The sequence below is a fragment of the Canis lupus genome, chromosome 14 (assembly GCF_003254725.2).
Source record: "Canis lupus dingo isolate Sandy chromosome 14, ASM325472v2, whole genome shotgun sequence".
NCBI lineage: Eukaryota > Metazoa > Chordata > Mammalia > Carnivora > Canidae > Canis > Canis lupus.
Window position 1 is genome coordinate 4,725,913 of NC_064256.1, and position 14,798 is coordinate 4,740,710.

The following is a 14,798-nucleotide window of genomic DNA, read 5'->3' on the forward strand; positions in this document are numbered from 1 at the left end:
AAAATAGGACAATCATAATAATATACTGTAATAAAAGTTATGTGAATATGGTCTGTCTCCCTCTCAAAATATCTCATTTACCGTACTTCTTGTTGTGATGATATGAGATGATAAGATGCCTACGTGATGAGAGGATGTGGGGTGAATGACGTAGGCGCTGTGACCTAGCGTGAGGCTGCTGTTGACTTCTGATCACATGTCAGAAAATGGGGATCATCTGCCTCTGGACTGCAGTAACTGAAACCAGAGAAAGCAAAACCGCAGATGAGGGATGGAGGAGAGAGATGACTGTCCATACCACATTCTGTATGTCCATCCATTTGTTGGTTTGCTTTGGGTTTGGGTTGCTTTGGGCCGCTTTCCACCTTTTGGCTATTGTGAATAGTGTTAGTCCAAATATTGGTCTATAAATATCTGTTCGAGCCACTGCTTCCAGTTTTTTTCTGGTGTGTACCTGGAAGGAGAATGACTAGATCATATGATAACTCTATGTTTTTGAGGAACTATGACGCTGTCCAATAGGACTTAGCACAAATCCAGTGGAATGTGCTGAGACAACTCTGCAGCCATGTCCAAACCCATCCTCCCAAGGAACCCCACTTCCCTCCCAGCTCTGCATAGGCACACACAGAGGTTCTGAGAGGTGGTGGGGCTTCTGTCTTTAGATGCAGTGAGGGAGCAGTTGCAGACACATCAATCAACACATCTCCTGGAGTCCAGTGGCCAGGGGACAAACTTCAATCTTCTGTGGTGTCTGAGGCCATCCATCACTAGGATGGCTTGGGTCACATCACCATCTGATTCGTTCTCCAAGCAGAAGCCCCCTCCATGACTTCCTTTTCTCACCTCTTCCTGTGGTCTGAATTCCCTCACGCAGTTAATTAGCATGCCTGGCACTGTAGCTTAAGACTTTAATCAGCGTGGGGTGGTTTTAATTAATCGTGTGGCTCTGCATCTGGAGTGGTTTGTGTTCCAGGGTCAGAGAAGGAACTGGTGATGGGGGAAGGGAGAGGCAGCTTTGTGTGGCATAAGGTGTGGATGGAGAATCTGGAGGTTTGGGGGAAAAGGATCACAGTGCCATGGTTGCTCAGAAGCTACCTGGGCATCTGCGCAGCTTACTAGCAAAGTATGGAAGGTACCCAGAGCCGTTAGGGCAGAGAATTGTACCAAGATAAGTGATGGAGTCAGTCTGGTTTTTGGAAGTGGCTTAAAATGTCAGAAAAATTTCTGATGCTTTCCAAGATTACCCATGGGTGGGAGAGTGAGGCAAAGCAGTGCTATAGATTGGGAGATGTAGAGTCCCAGAGGGATTGGCCATTCTGGGGAATACTGCCTGAAAATGGGACTTCAAGAAAGTCCTAGAGAGATAAGAGGGGTGGCACTTGCCTCTCAGTTAATAGTAACCTTTTTATTTGGTCTGTCAGAGTCCTATGGGCTCCTCAGTTTTAGCATCCACCCTTTAAAAAGAATGGGAAAAAAAAAACTAGATCAAGCTCAGAAGAGTAATAATAAAAAAAAAATGACTGCACGCATAGAGAGAAAGATCCTATAAGAAAAGGTTGAGAGAAAGCTGGGTCTCATAATAACTGCCTAGGAAGGACTTCTGCTCCTGTCCCACAGGGATCCATCTAGATGAAAAACAGAGAAAAAGACAGGCCTGTTAGAGTACCTGGTAAAAGCACTGAATAAATCCAGGAAGCTGGGCTACCCCAGAGTTTCATCTCAGAGATGAAGCAATGACTGGTTTTAGGGGCAGACATCGCAGTTCAAGGAGGAAACGGTATGATCAAGGTGCTAAAGAAGAAAAGTTCCTCCCGGCCTGTTACACTCCTGGTGGAGTTCCGTGGGGCGGGCAGGCTGCCGGAGCAGGATCCTGTGATGTGGCGGAGAGGTAACTGTCCGTGCGACGAAGAATGGGGGATGAACGGCAAAGATGACAGTAATAACCGTTGCTTGCAATGTGCTCGTGCGTTTCCAAAGCAGCTTCACACGTACCAGATCACCTGTGCTGTGGGGAGCTCCGTGAATGGGGGTGGGCAGGGGGATTTTGTCCCTATGTTTAAAGTCGAGGGAAAATGAGACTCAGAACATCATTGCTGGTAAACATGGTAAACGATGGAGCCAGGATTGGAACCCAGCTCTGCGGGGTCCAGTACTCTTATACTCCTTCCAACCAAACTAAAATCACGCTCACTTAAAATCGGGAGAGGAAAGATTTTTATGATTCTGGGTATTGGCACTGTTTAATCACCAGTTGCGAGATATTTTTAGAAATCTGAATGCAAAGCCTTTTGAACATCAGGTTCGCCAAGCAGCGGGCACACCCCAGAGCCCCATGGCACATCCATCCAAGACACATTATAGAACATGTCAATGGGAGAAACTGGGGAGGATATTAATTAAGTTTAGACCAAGAAAATGCTTTTGATTGAACAAGCCATGATTTTCTCCTCAAGCTCGTGCAAAATATGGAGTGCTAGACAAGCAGCTGGAACATATGAAAACATTATTATGTACTTGTGTTACCGACTTCCACCATCTATGGTCTCTTTTATTACTTTTTTTCCCCTCTAGGCATCATGTTTTCAAAGATTTTTGCCTGCTAAATAAACTGCATTTATTAAGTAATAATATATTTCCTATTTTTAATATAGGACATACATCACCAAGTATGCATATAAGAAAGAAAACAGCCACCATCCAATTTCCATTAGGCTTTTGGAAATATTGAAAATAGCTTGTGGACCTTATTACCCCTCACGAATTCCTGGGAGCCCAGGTATTTTGGGCTGGGAACCAGGGTTTATATACTTACATGACCAGCATGTCTGTGCCCACTTAGGGGGTAGGAAGAGAAATTAAAGAGGCAGTAGGAATAGGGTAAGTTCCTGGCTGTGCATAGAGCCAGCAGGGTAATTTGTACACAACGGATTGTCAGAATTAATTGCAAAAATGGGAAAGTCACATGTAGGCAGAGCTGAGGCATAGCCCATGCAGATTACATGAGCAGTAGTAACAGGAAAGATGAAATACCACAAGTGCAAAAAGATATCCAAGAATGTGGAGAGAGGGTCACAGAGGCCAAGGACAAAACTCTAAGATGGGAGCGGGAGGCCAACAGGTAGCTGGGAAGAAGGAACACTGCAGTGTAGTCATTAAGAAGGCTCCGTGTGCACTTGAGGTACAAAACCCAAACCAAAAGATATGTAAAGGGAATAAGAAAATGAAGGTAGAAAGGGAAAAGAGATCATATGGGGTTTAGAATTAATTATTAATTAATTCCAAAAGATGGTTTCGAGACTAATTGAGCAGACCCTGGTGCCAGTTCGCCTGTGCATGAGTTACAAATAGCCCCTGCCAAGTGTACATAATTTTTCAGAGGCAGATGCCCCCTGCAGCAGCAGGAGGGGTGGGCGTAAGTGGGGGGGTGGGTGGCGGGGACACAGCCTGTGCATTTGCTCAGGAAGCACAGAGGCTCAGCCAGGTCGATGTGATCTGTGCTTCTCGGCGCCTGTTGTCTGACGGCAAAAAATTAAAAAGGACAGCCACATCAAATTCTCTTAGTGCAAGCTGAAAGATTAGGTAAGAAGTCTTCTGCTGAGATAAAACAGTGTCCCAAATAGAAAAAGGATGATTCAAAAAACAACAACAACAAAAAAAAACTTTTCATAAAGATGAAACTGGCAAAATAGACAATAAAGACCAAGGCTATTGAAAGAAAATTAAAATTCCATTTGATCCTGGGTATCGTGATTAAGTACCTCTTATGTACTGGGCCCTGAGAAGTCACGTAAAAAGACATCCGGGCACGAAGCTACGTTGGGGAACAAAGAAATGCAAAAGATCTTGCAGAGCATGCAGGCGATGGAAGCACTTGGGCTAAGCAGAAATGTCACGTGGAACATTTTACATGAACAAGCGGCTGGCGAAAGCGAGTACAGGGCTTTGGGGTGGGAGAGGGAGCCTCTAGTCATGAAAAGGGTGTGGGCAGGAGGAGAAGTAGCTAGCAACAGCTGTTCTACGAAAGCACCAGAGTGAAAAACCTTGAGAGCCATTTGGCCAACAGCATGAGAAAGAGAGCAGGTAGGTTAACAGCTACCAAATGAGTTCAAAAGTGTGGAGAATGAGAAAGAGAAGGGTCTTGGACTTGGCTTACTTACATGCTCTCAGGAACCACACAGATCATACCAATGAAACAAAAAAGAGTAAAAGAGATGAACCCAGAAGAAGACAGTACACCTTATAGAGAAAGAAAAGAAAGAAAAAAAAAGAAAGAAAGAAAGAAAGAAAGAAAGAAAGAAAGAAAGAAAGAAAGAGAGGAAGGAGAGGAAAACAAAAATGGAGAAAATAAATATTTGGGTTCATTCCATTTTTAAGAAGTAAGCAGGTGATGGATTGGATGTTTGTAGAGTATTGGGGGGTTGTGATGGTGGGAAAGCGTCAACTCACACTGTATAAATATCTTCTATAACAATTTAATATGAAAAAAAAAACAATTTAATATGAGCTGTAAGGAGGTTATGCAGGGAGAGTGCTAAGAAGGTAACAGGTGGTGTCTCCCCCGGATGCTCAGGTGGCCACCCGCTCCAATATCCCCTCAAGGTCTCTTCCAGCCTGGAGCTCTGGGCCTCTTCACGTTCCTACACTGATTCAGGTGATTTATCTGATGGAATAGCATCTCTTCCTGGGGAACTACAGGGAGTTGTGCAAAATCCTGATCACCCCTCTCTTGTCTTTCTGTCCCAGCTCACCAGAGTCCCTGTGGAGTCCTGCAGTCAGTATCGGAGCTGCAGCGAGTGCCTGGGCTCGGGCGATCCCCACTGCGGCTGGTGTGTGCTCCACAACACGTGAGTACTGCTGGGTAGCTTCCTCCTGCCTCGCACTTCCTCCCTATTTCCCCTCCTCTGTCACCACTCTCCTTCCCTCTGATCTCTCTTCTCTCCCTGCCTTTTCTTATGCTTCCTTCTTTGTACCAGTTGCCAATCCTATCCCCTTCTTTGGTTCTGACTTCACGTTAAATTGCCAGATTCCCATAAGAGATATGTGGAAATGTCAGCCTGGGAATGATGATGAATTGGGACTTGGAATCACATGGGTAATTACACCCTGGAGGGCAGGAGGGAGATTATCCCAAACATTCCTGACTCTGACTTGGCTGCAGAGTGAGGCTCTGGGACTGAACGCCAGGAAAAGGCACTGGCCTTTGTTGTCAAGTCTCACGTGGGCCACTAGATCATGTGCGAGATATGGACTCTCCATTTAGTGATATGACATCCACATAAGACCTTCTTCAATATCTCCCCAGAATCTTCTGGTATTTGAGGTGTACATTTCGAGTGTGCAGTCCCCAAGGACCCCCCTCTGGCTGTCAGAGGACCCTGCGCCTGGGCTCTCTAGATCCAAAGTCCCTGTCTCAAGGGCTGGGCACTCTCCCTCTGCACCTCTCTGCACGGGTTCCACTGTATTCTCGAGAAGAGGGAAGAAGCAAATGGCATAGGGTGGAGATAAATCAGAGTAGTGATCTGAGGGCTGCAGTGCAGGGTACAGACAACCCACCCAGAAATGTGCTCTTCGTTGGGGATCCAAAGACCCTTGGCATTGCTGACTGGAGAAGCCAACAACAGCTGGGCCCCACGCAGAGGGAATTTGCTGCCAGTTAAACTATTGTTGCTAGAACCCCAAGCTTCTGGTCAACACTTGAAACTGAGATGCTACCAGTCAGACACCATGTTGCACATTAGGGAGAAGGCTTTCTTACTAAAAAAAGGCTGGTCACATCCAGCCTGAACTGGATGTGACCAAGGACATCTTCCAGTCATTCTCAAGTGTGAGAAGGTGGGGGCAGGACCTAGCCCCCATACCAGGGATGCTTCTGAAAGTGAGAAATGTCCTCTTAAATTCTAGTGCATCCTCTCCCAAGGGCACAGTCACCCTCCCGTCCCTGGGGACAGGCTCATGCATCATGAGACCTTGAGTTCTTTGAAATCCCTCAGATGTATTACGGTGGGAAAAATTGAGACCCGTTGACTCACATAAGGGAGGATGACTGGAAACTAGGGGGATGGGAATGTATGCAAACATCTGTATGGTGACATGGAGCAGTAGAGCCCAAGAGCAGCCAGCCTCACAGCATGGGAGAGATTGGGTTCAGAATTCAAAGCAGCTCTGATGGGTGCAGAGGAGTTGCCTGGGTGGTACTTTGAAAGGTAGAAGGGAAGTCATTTCCTTTTTCCTCTGCCCCTGGGGCCTCTCAGGAAGGGGTCATGCTCCAGATCCCTCGTTTCCTCGGGGGCCTAGGCCAGCTGGCTTTTGCCTTAGCCAAGGGTAGCTCAGCAGATCCTGGCGTGGGGTACCCACACTTAGCGTCCGTCAAGGGCAATCAGGAAAGCTGGCCCCTCTCGGACATATCATGTCTGTGGCACCCAGAGACAGGTCTCCATGCCAGCCTTGGTCCTGCCTGGTGACACTGACCCACATGGCACTAAACCCTGTGTGGAGGAAGGACCCCCTAGGCTCTGCAAAGGAAGCAGGGGAGCTGTGAGTAACCCTACAACCTGTCCCTAGAGCTGAGTTAAACAGCAAAAAGGAAGGGGGGACCCAGATTTATTTCCTGTGTGGCCTCAGTTTCTCCTTCAGTAACATGATACCTGCCTCCTATCAAGTGGACTGGGACATAATACCTGAAAATAGGGGTGGATTGGGGCCAAAGAGAAGTGTAGGTAGTTGGTGAAGGAGCCCATCAGCCTGCAGTGAGAAGCCAGCACTCTGCCTCAGTGTGGCCTAAAGAAAACAACCAGGGGCACCCACTTCAGGCATCTCCCACCAAGTCCAAATTTTACATGGCCCGGCTGTAAATCTGGGGCAGCCCAATTCATCTGCGAATTGGAGACAGTGATGCCTGTCTTGCTGCCTCGTCGCGTTGTCAGAGAATGAAATCAGGAATCACCACACAGTCGGGGAAGGACCAAGAGCTCCTGGGTGTGGGTGCCCTGCCTCTCTTGACTTTGGTCACCCCCACCAATTGTCTAGATGGCTCTGTTGAAGCTGCATCCTTCATCCTTCCCTTCCCGCGGGATCCCAGCCTCAAACTGCCTTCCTCTGGGTGGTAGATGCTCCTGCTGGAGTCTCCTCACCTCTGTTAACCTGGCATCACATCTCACGTTGGCGTTTGCCTGTCTTCTTTGCGCGTGTCATGTTGGTACAGCCCTTATCGAGTTGCTCAGCACTGAGCTACTGCTGCTGGCAGCTCTTCCTTCCCCAAGATGCCACAGCGGGAACAGGCGTGGGAGAGCCGCGAGGGACCTAGCAGGATGGCTGGGATGGAAATCACTGGAATCTACTTCTCACTCTTTGTAAATGTGCTATGGGGTTTGGACAAGTACAGGCAATTCCCATTACTCAAGGTCACTCTGTTGCGTAAGTCACCACAAACACCGAATCTGAGAATACAGAACCACCACTCCTAGGATGGTTCCAGGGTGGGTTCCTACGAGCCTCTGGTCATAGCATGTCTGTCAACAACTTAATACATAGCTGTGTCTTACGTGTGTCTCTGTTTAAAGACACCTTATTTAATATAAATTGGTTTCTTTTTAAACATTGAACTCAAGGCCAACAGCACTAGAACTCGTGCCTGAACAAAGTTGACCTAGCACATGTATTTTCTCCGTAAGGCACAACATGTTCTTCTCATGCTTAAGAACACTAGACAGCACTTCAGCACAATACCTGGGGGGCATTTTAAACAGTGTCATCACCAACAAAATGCATGAAAATGCAAAAAACACGGCACTCAATAGGCCATGGAAAGGACCTTTGTTTAAAGTGTGAACTGAAACAAGAAAGCAGAGTATCCTCAACCTCGTTCAACCTCTGATAGGGATGTGTGGATGTGGCCACTCACATCTTTCTCCACTCTGCTCATGTCCAGAAATGACCACAAAAGGGCCATAAGTATCCAGTTGTGGATTCCATTTTATTTTTTTTAAGATTTTATTTATTTATTCATGAGAGACCCAGAGAGAGGGGCAGAGACACGGGCAGAGGGAGAAGCAGGCTCCCTGTGGGGAGCTGGATGTGAGACTCAATCCCAGGACCCCGGGATCACACCCTGAGCTGAAGGCAGACGCTCAACCACTGAGCCACCAGGTGCCCCTCCAGTTGGGGATTTTAAATAAATGTTAGCAAGTACGGTGAATTTGCAAATATGGAATCCACAACTTAGGAGGATCGTAACTCTGTACATCAGAAACTTGGCATCTTCGTTTATAAAGAGGAAACACAATACCTCTCTGTGCCAGTGGCAAGTGGATAAAATCAGATGATAAATGATGTTGTAAAAGTCCAAGGCACACCCCCAGGCCAAGGTGGTAGTTTCTGAAAGTTTGAGCCTCCTGGTGCTGGGGTCTATGCAAATGTGTCTGATAAATCTCACCCCCCCCCCCCGCCGGGGGAGGATATAGCTCCTGAGCACCCTATGTCGAGACTGCCTGCCCACCCTGATGTTGCCTCCCAGAGTTAAGGACTAAGGAGAATCGTTGGCCCCCATGGCTAAATGAAGAAGAGAAGGTCCCTGGATCTTCTAAGATGCTGTAAATCAGAATATAATGCTTAATATAGAGAAAGTGAGATAAGCAGGTCTTAAGTGTACACTTTGAACAATTTGGAAGGCCCAGGTAATCCACACTCCCACCAATATCTACAAAATATCTGGGACGCCAGGCTGGCTCAGTCAGTTAAGCAGTTGACTCTTGATTTCGGCTCAGATCATGATCTCAGGGTCATGGGATCAAGCCCCACATCACATAGCATCAGGCTCCACGCTCAGGCAGGAGCCTGCTTCTCTCTTTCTCTCTCCCTCTCACCACCTCCCCCCCCCACCCCCACTGCTCACGTGCTCACTTTCTCTCTTTCTCTCTAAAATAAATAAATAAAATATTTAATATAAAAAGATATACAAAACATTCTTCATCCAGAAGGTTCTCTCATGTTCCTTCCCATTCTTTCCGGTGGGCCTTTCTTCCCTAGTCACTTAAGTTCAGGTCAAAGCCAGACACCGCTTTTTCTAATACACTCTTCATTTTATTTTATTTTACTTTATTTTATTTTTCTATTCTATTCTATTCTATTCTATTCTATTCTATTCTATTCTAATTTTCTCCCTTTCATTTTAAATAGTTGCCAGCCAGACATTCATGGTTGGGAGAGATGCATGAGGACATGGCTAGAAAAGGCTGAGGCAGGCATAGGTAGTGCAGAAGGTGGAGGAGGACCAGAGGGAACCTGCAGATACTCCCCCTGGGGGCACCTCTGTTTGCTGAGAACGGAGCATGGTGGAAAATGCAGGGGCTTTATTGCATGTGGGAGTGCTGTGCCCCCATAGGTCTTATCTGTACACCTTTTCACTCTGGCCTTGCTCCCTCAGTGCCAGGCACTGGGCGAAGCTCAGGGGATACAAGGGGACTGCATCAGCCCTGACGCTTCCTGAGAACCAGGACCCTCATCCGGGGAGGGGGCAGGGAGCAGGGGTTGCAGACTGTGCCAGAATCGGCACATTTGGTAAGTCCCCATGATGGGCAAACACCTGTGCTAAGTGTTGCGAGCCTGACCCTCAGGAAAACCAGGGCAAGAGAGCAGCAGGACTCTCTTGAGAGCAGCAGGACTCAAAGGAGGGCTCCTTTGAGTGTTAAGGTATGTCCTTTTTCTGTCACTTTTGCCAACTTTTCCATGTTTCTAGGGAGTAGGAGGCTGAGAGCTTTGTGGGAAGAGGCCAGCAGAGGCTCTGTGCGTGTGTGAGACAGAGAGAGGGAGGGAGAGAGGGAGAGAAACAGGGGGAGAGAGGCGGAGGAGCAGGAGAGAGAGCGAGTGCATAGTTTAAGAGCAGGGCCCCTTCGAACAGGTGGCTCAGGTAGCTGAAAGGGTCCTTTCTACCAGCAAGGGCACAGGTGGGGTGCAGACTGAACAGGCTTAAGAAATGCTCGTGTAATTGAAACGTCCCTCCTGTTGTCTCAAGGGACGGGCCTGCCAGCCCAGTCACACAGAGCATCACCCCATTGTCCCCTCGTGCGGTCCTTGACCCAGCCTGCGGGCTTGCTTGTTTCCAGTGGCAACAATGATTTCAACAGGCTGGGTTTTTATTTGTGCCTGAATCTTGAGCCCATGTTCCCTGGGGCATTCACCTTGGTCCGAGCCTACCTGTTCTGACAGCCCACCTTTGCCTGTCCTGGGCCTGGAACATGCCCTCCAACCAGCATGCTTGGCACGTCCCAAGGCCCCTCTCCATCTTCCCGCCACCAGGCCCAGGCCAAGAAGCCCATCTCCGTCTCAGCAGGTAACAGGATCCCACGGCAGGCCCAGCCACATGGATTGTCCCCAGACGTTACCTTTCTGAAGAAGATTGGTCAGCGTCACTCCCGGGAGGCTCATGTAACCCAAGACATCAACAGGGGAAAGATAAGATCAGCTTTTATAAAGTCTCCCCCTTGCCCCGTGGTGACCCCTCCTCCTTACAGATTTCTTCTGTTGGGAGAATGCCCACCCCTGGGTGCTTGGCACAGGGTACTGTGCAGTATCCACCCCTTTTCTCTTTTGTATGGTTTCTGCCAAGATGTAGAGAGTGAAGGGAAGGAGAGGGAGAGACTGCCATCCAGAGCGGAAGGGGGAGGTTGCAGCTAGGAAGCTGTCTGTGCACCGAGCCAGCCTGGGCTCAGTTTCCTCAGCTGAGAGCGGCAATGGAAAAGCCACCCTGCCGCCACACTTGAAGAGGAAGGGAAAGACGCACATGAAGCACCTTCACGGTCCCCGGAGGTCACCCTGATGGCAGTGACTGTAGGAGCCGAGGCCTTGGGCCAGACCCCAGGGCCTCCTCCATGGCCTAGCCTCTCCCTGTCCCCCCTTCCAGGACTGGCAGGCTGTGGCTGGGCGGCTGGAAGCACCCACTGCTGGGAAGTCTCCCTGCCTCGGGCGACTCCAACCAGCCGCACCACGGGGGCAGCGTGCCTTAGTCGGCCCCGGCCCCTGGGAAGCTGCAAAGTCTGTCCCATAGCCACGGCTGAGCATCCCCTTAATGAAGCACGAACAGATTCCAAAAATGCAAGTCCTTCCTTGCTGCTTCTTCGCCTCTCCCATAGCCTGGTTCTATTTTATTTTTAAGCTGTGTCGAAGGACTGCTTACTACCAACCTGCCAAGGCAGTGATCTCTCCGAGGGCCGTTTGCAGAATGCCCACGCACTCCTGGGGAATTGGTAAAATCCCTCTGCCCAGCAAACTTTGCAGTCTACGCTCTGGTCTTCCCTGAGTCTTTGCCAAGAAGTTATCAGCCCCCGGTCCCGAGGGATGAATCCCAGACTGGATACTGGTGCAGTCGAGTTTTTCCATCTGTGGCTCAGCTGATAGACAGCATGGGTTAAGGAAGCTTGTTTTCCCCTCTTAACTCCTGCCTCCCCCTCCTCCCCACACGCATGTGTAGAGCACATGCTTTCAGGACTGAAGGATATTAAGTCAACACTGTCATCAGCTCATAGGAATTAGGAAAGCCTGGGGTCCATGTGAGCGCTGTCTCTCTCTCCATCTCCTGCCCTCTGTCCCTCCTCCTCCCTCCAACCCGGCTCTTCTCTCCACCTCCTCTTTCCTAGCCTTTCCTCAACCCTTAACAGAAATAAGAGGTCTGAACAGTGCTACCTACTGGCAGAGAGAGGAGAGAAGCAGTCCCCACTTCCCCTTCCCTTGGGCAACTGCTAAATGTAATTCTCTTCTCAGCAACAGGGAAACCTCCACCCCCACCCCAGGTCCCTTTTACCACCACCTGAGGTTGGTGTTCGGGATATCATCTGTTTGAGGAGGGGGCCAAAGGAAGGCAAGGCGAGAGTCCCACCTGGCACCCCCTGGGAGTCAGGCTGTGGGCCTGACGTGACGGTAGTGAGCTAGGCCCACGTGGTTGCTGTGCAAGCCAAGCCCTCAGAGGTTCTCAGGTCTCCTCCGGACTCCTGCTCCTGCTGGTTCTATTCAGTCCTATTCCGCCCTTCCTCCTGCTTCAGCAGCTGGGACCCATGAGGGAAGCCCATATCTGCTGCTCAGGTTGGCTTTGGAGCTTTAGAGATGACAAAGGGCCATTTCACCAGCTGGTGGCCAAAGGGAAACTATAGTGGAGTCAGTGGTTTACATTTGGTTTTTCCAGGAACAGCCTCAGTACTTAGGTGGAGACTGTGGTGTCAGTCACTGGGTCTAGAATCACGACACTGTGGGGCACGGCTGGTCCACGCTCTTCACGTAAGAAACTTCTTGCACACGCATCTGCCTAGAAGGGTTCCCTTCACCATCTAGCTCACCCTCCTCCAGGCTGCGCAGCTGTGCCTGCCCATTTCCCTGGGCTTTCCTGAAGAGGGCAAGGCTAACAGGATGGGCAAACCCAGTCTCTTCCCTCACCAGGGTTCCCGGATGGGGACACAGTGACCAACCAACGAGCCCCTGTTAGAATAAGCCATTTGGGGAACCCTACCCCCACTTCCAATTTTTTCCAATCTCCTGGTGTTCTAACCACAGCTCCCCACGATGGTGCCCCTCAGCCCAGGCCATGGCCAACGTGAGACATTAAGGATGGGCGAGAAGGAGGGTCAGCAGTGGGGAGAAGTCAGGACATGTGCTGGTATCCAAGGCTGGGGGACCCTGCTGGAGGGCCTGGGAAGGACCAGCATGCCCCACCCCACCTCCAGCCTGGAGGTTCACCCAGACCCCACTCAGAGCCCCAGTTCCAAATTGAAATTTGCTCGCCCAGTTGGCGGCCCTTAGATGTTAATATTTCTATCACTGTCCTTAGGAATTAATTTTTAAAGAAATTAATCACCACCTCTTCCCTCTCCCTCACCCTCTTCCTTTCTCCGTTCCTCTCTTTTCCAATTTTCCACTTGGCTGGGAATTCTCCAGCAGCGAAAGTTCAAGCTTAGGGGAGGGCGGAGGTGGCTGCTTCATTAGAGAGGATAATCTCATTGGAACCACTGGCTTGAATAATAACCCCTCCAGGGGCCAGGCCTCTGTCCCCATGGTCTTTTCGACACCTCTGAACTGGGGCTGGAGGGCCCAGCTGCAGAGCAAGAGGGATGAGGAAGGGTTGTAGAGAAGGTGAGCATGGCCGGACTCCAGTTCTGGGGGCCCGAGCTTGTCTGCGCAGGGTCTACCTCCCGCTGGCCACCCGCAGGCCTGCATTGTTGGGGGGCCGTGAGGGTGCTGTTTGGGCCACTGCCTGAAGACTCTGTCGCCTGATGTGCACTTTTTGAGACCTGCCTGGCAAATGGATTGAAGCAGGACCTTCCTCAATTTCCCACAGTGGAGTTAAAGGAAATGCTATAGGAAGGACCCAGGGCCCTGTTGAAGGAAACATCTAAGCCACCACCTGCGCCGCCCCCAAAAGTCATTGCATGAGTCCTTTGCACATTTGCCAGCTCTTGCCTGGGCTAATGAGAAATCACAGCCCTAGAAGAGTAGGAGGTCATTACCCTGGCGGACCCTGTAAGAACTCAGAAGGGATCCGTCCTTCCCCCTCCATTATCCTATCACATCTAAGGTCAGTTGCCTGTGCTTTTGGACATTTGCAGCCTCCAGCCTCCACCCTCATGGGCCCTGAGGGATAGTAGAAATGTCAAAACATCCCTGACACTGACCTTAAACTTGACTTTCCACTAAGAGAGCTGAGTAGTCAATACCCTTTGACAGCTAGTAAGAAAGCAGAGCTCCAAGCAAGCCAGACCACTCTTGCCCTCTTTCCTCTGTCCTGGCCTCTGGGGCTCCCCATCCTCATTAGGAAGAAAATTGCTAGAGCCATCTCTGTCTTTTTGTCTCTGATTTGCCCCGTGGGCCAGTCTGAAAAAATCTGTGCTTTTGTGCCAGCTATATTTTGGAAGGCTTGCATGAGGAAGGCAGAGCAGGGGTGGGATCCTAATACTGGTGGGCATTCATGGAGGGCTTGTCTCCTATGAGCTATGCCCTGCTCTAAATACTTTACTTGCATAACCTAACTTAATTCTCCCATAATAACCCTATTTGGTAAATTCAATTCTGTCCCCATTTTGCAGAAGAGAAAATGGAGGCACCGAGAGGTTAAGTAATTTGCCCAAGATTACACAGTTAGGTGAGATGTTTAAAATTGTAAGCTACGGTGGCTTCCTTGGTAAGACTTAAATCTGGGGGGAAAGGGATGACAAGTATTTGGTTTGGGGGCTCTCAAATTTGGGGAGCCATGGCAGGATGCAGTCACATGAGCTTTGGAAGCAGCAATCCATGCAGGTAGACCTTGTCTTGAGATCCCACAGCTGAGTACCTTTGTACATCTGCAAGAGAGGGTGGAGTCCTCTCTTCTTCGTCTGTTATCTCTAGTTAGCAACTCCAGGTGATGCTTGGCCTGGACACGGGTTCATTTTTCTCCCTTCATAATTTAATCAAAGACATTTTTCAGACCTACTGATTGCTCTTGGAAATAAGGACTTCAAAGTTGGGGAGTCAGTGAATAATTTAAGCCTGTACCAGCTCTCTGGGTCTGCTGTTAATGGGAGTAATAACCCTATTAATAGCGATGTCAGTGCAGATACCCTAGAAAAGTCCATAACATTAGCTTAATGGCTGGAGGTAATGAAGTCCTCACAGAGGAGCTAGCCTGGTAAATTAACTTCCAAGACTTTTAGGCAGATGCCCTTGTTGCCATGGTCTGCTAAAGCAGCCAGGGAGTGCCAGGGAGGTGACCAATCCATGTCTGACCCTTCGCTCTCGGGATTCCTAGAAGGATCCTGGAGAATTCACAAACTGAAATC

At 49.4% G+C, this 14,798-nt stretch overlaps 1 protein-coding gene across 1 annotated transcript in view; it reads left to right on the forward strand.

Annotated features, from left to right (window-relative positions):
- Nucleotides 1–14,798, forward strand: part of PLXNA4 (plexin A4) — a 426,671-nt gene that overhangs the window by 315,852 nt on the left and 96,021 nt on the right. The window contains exon 5 of the mRNA XM_025471690.3: nt 4,747–4,847. Within this exon, the coding sequence (XP_025327475.1) occupies nt 4,747–4,847 (101 nt within the window). The remainder of the gene's footprint in view (nt 1–4,746; nt 4,848–14,798) is intronic.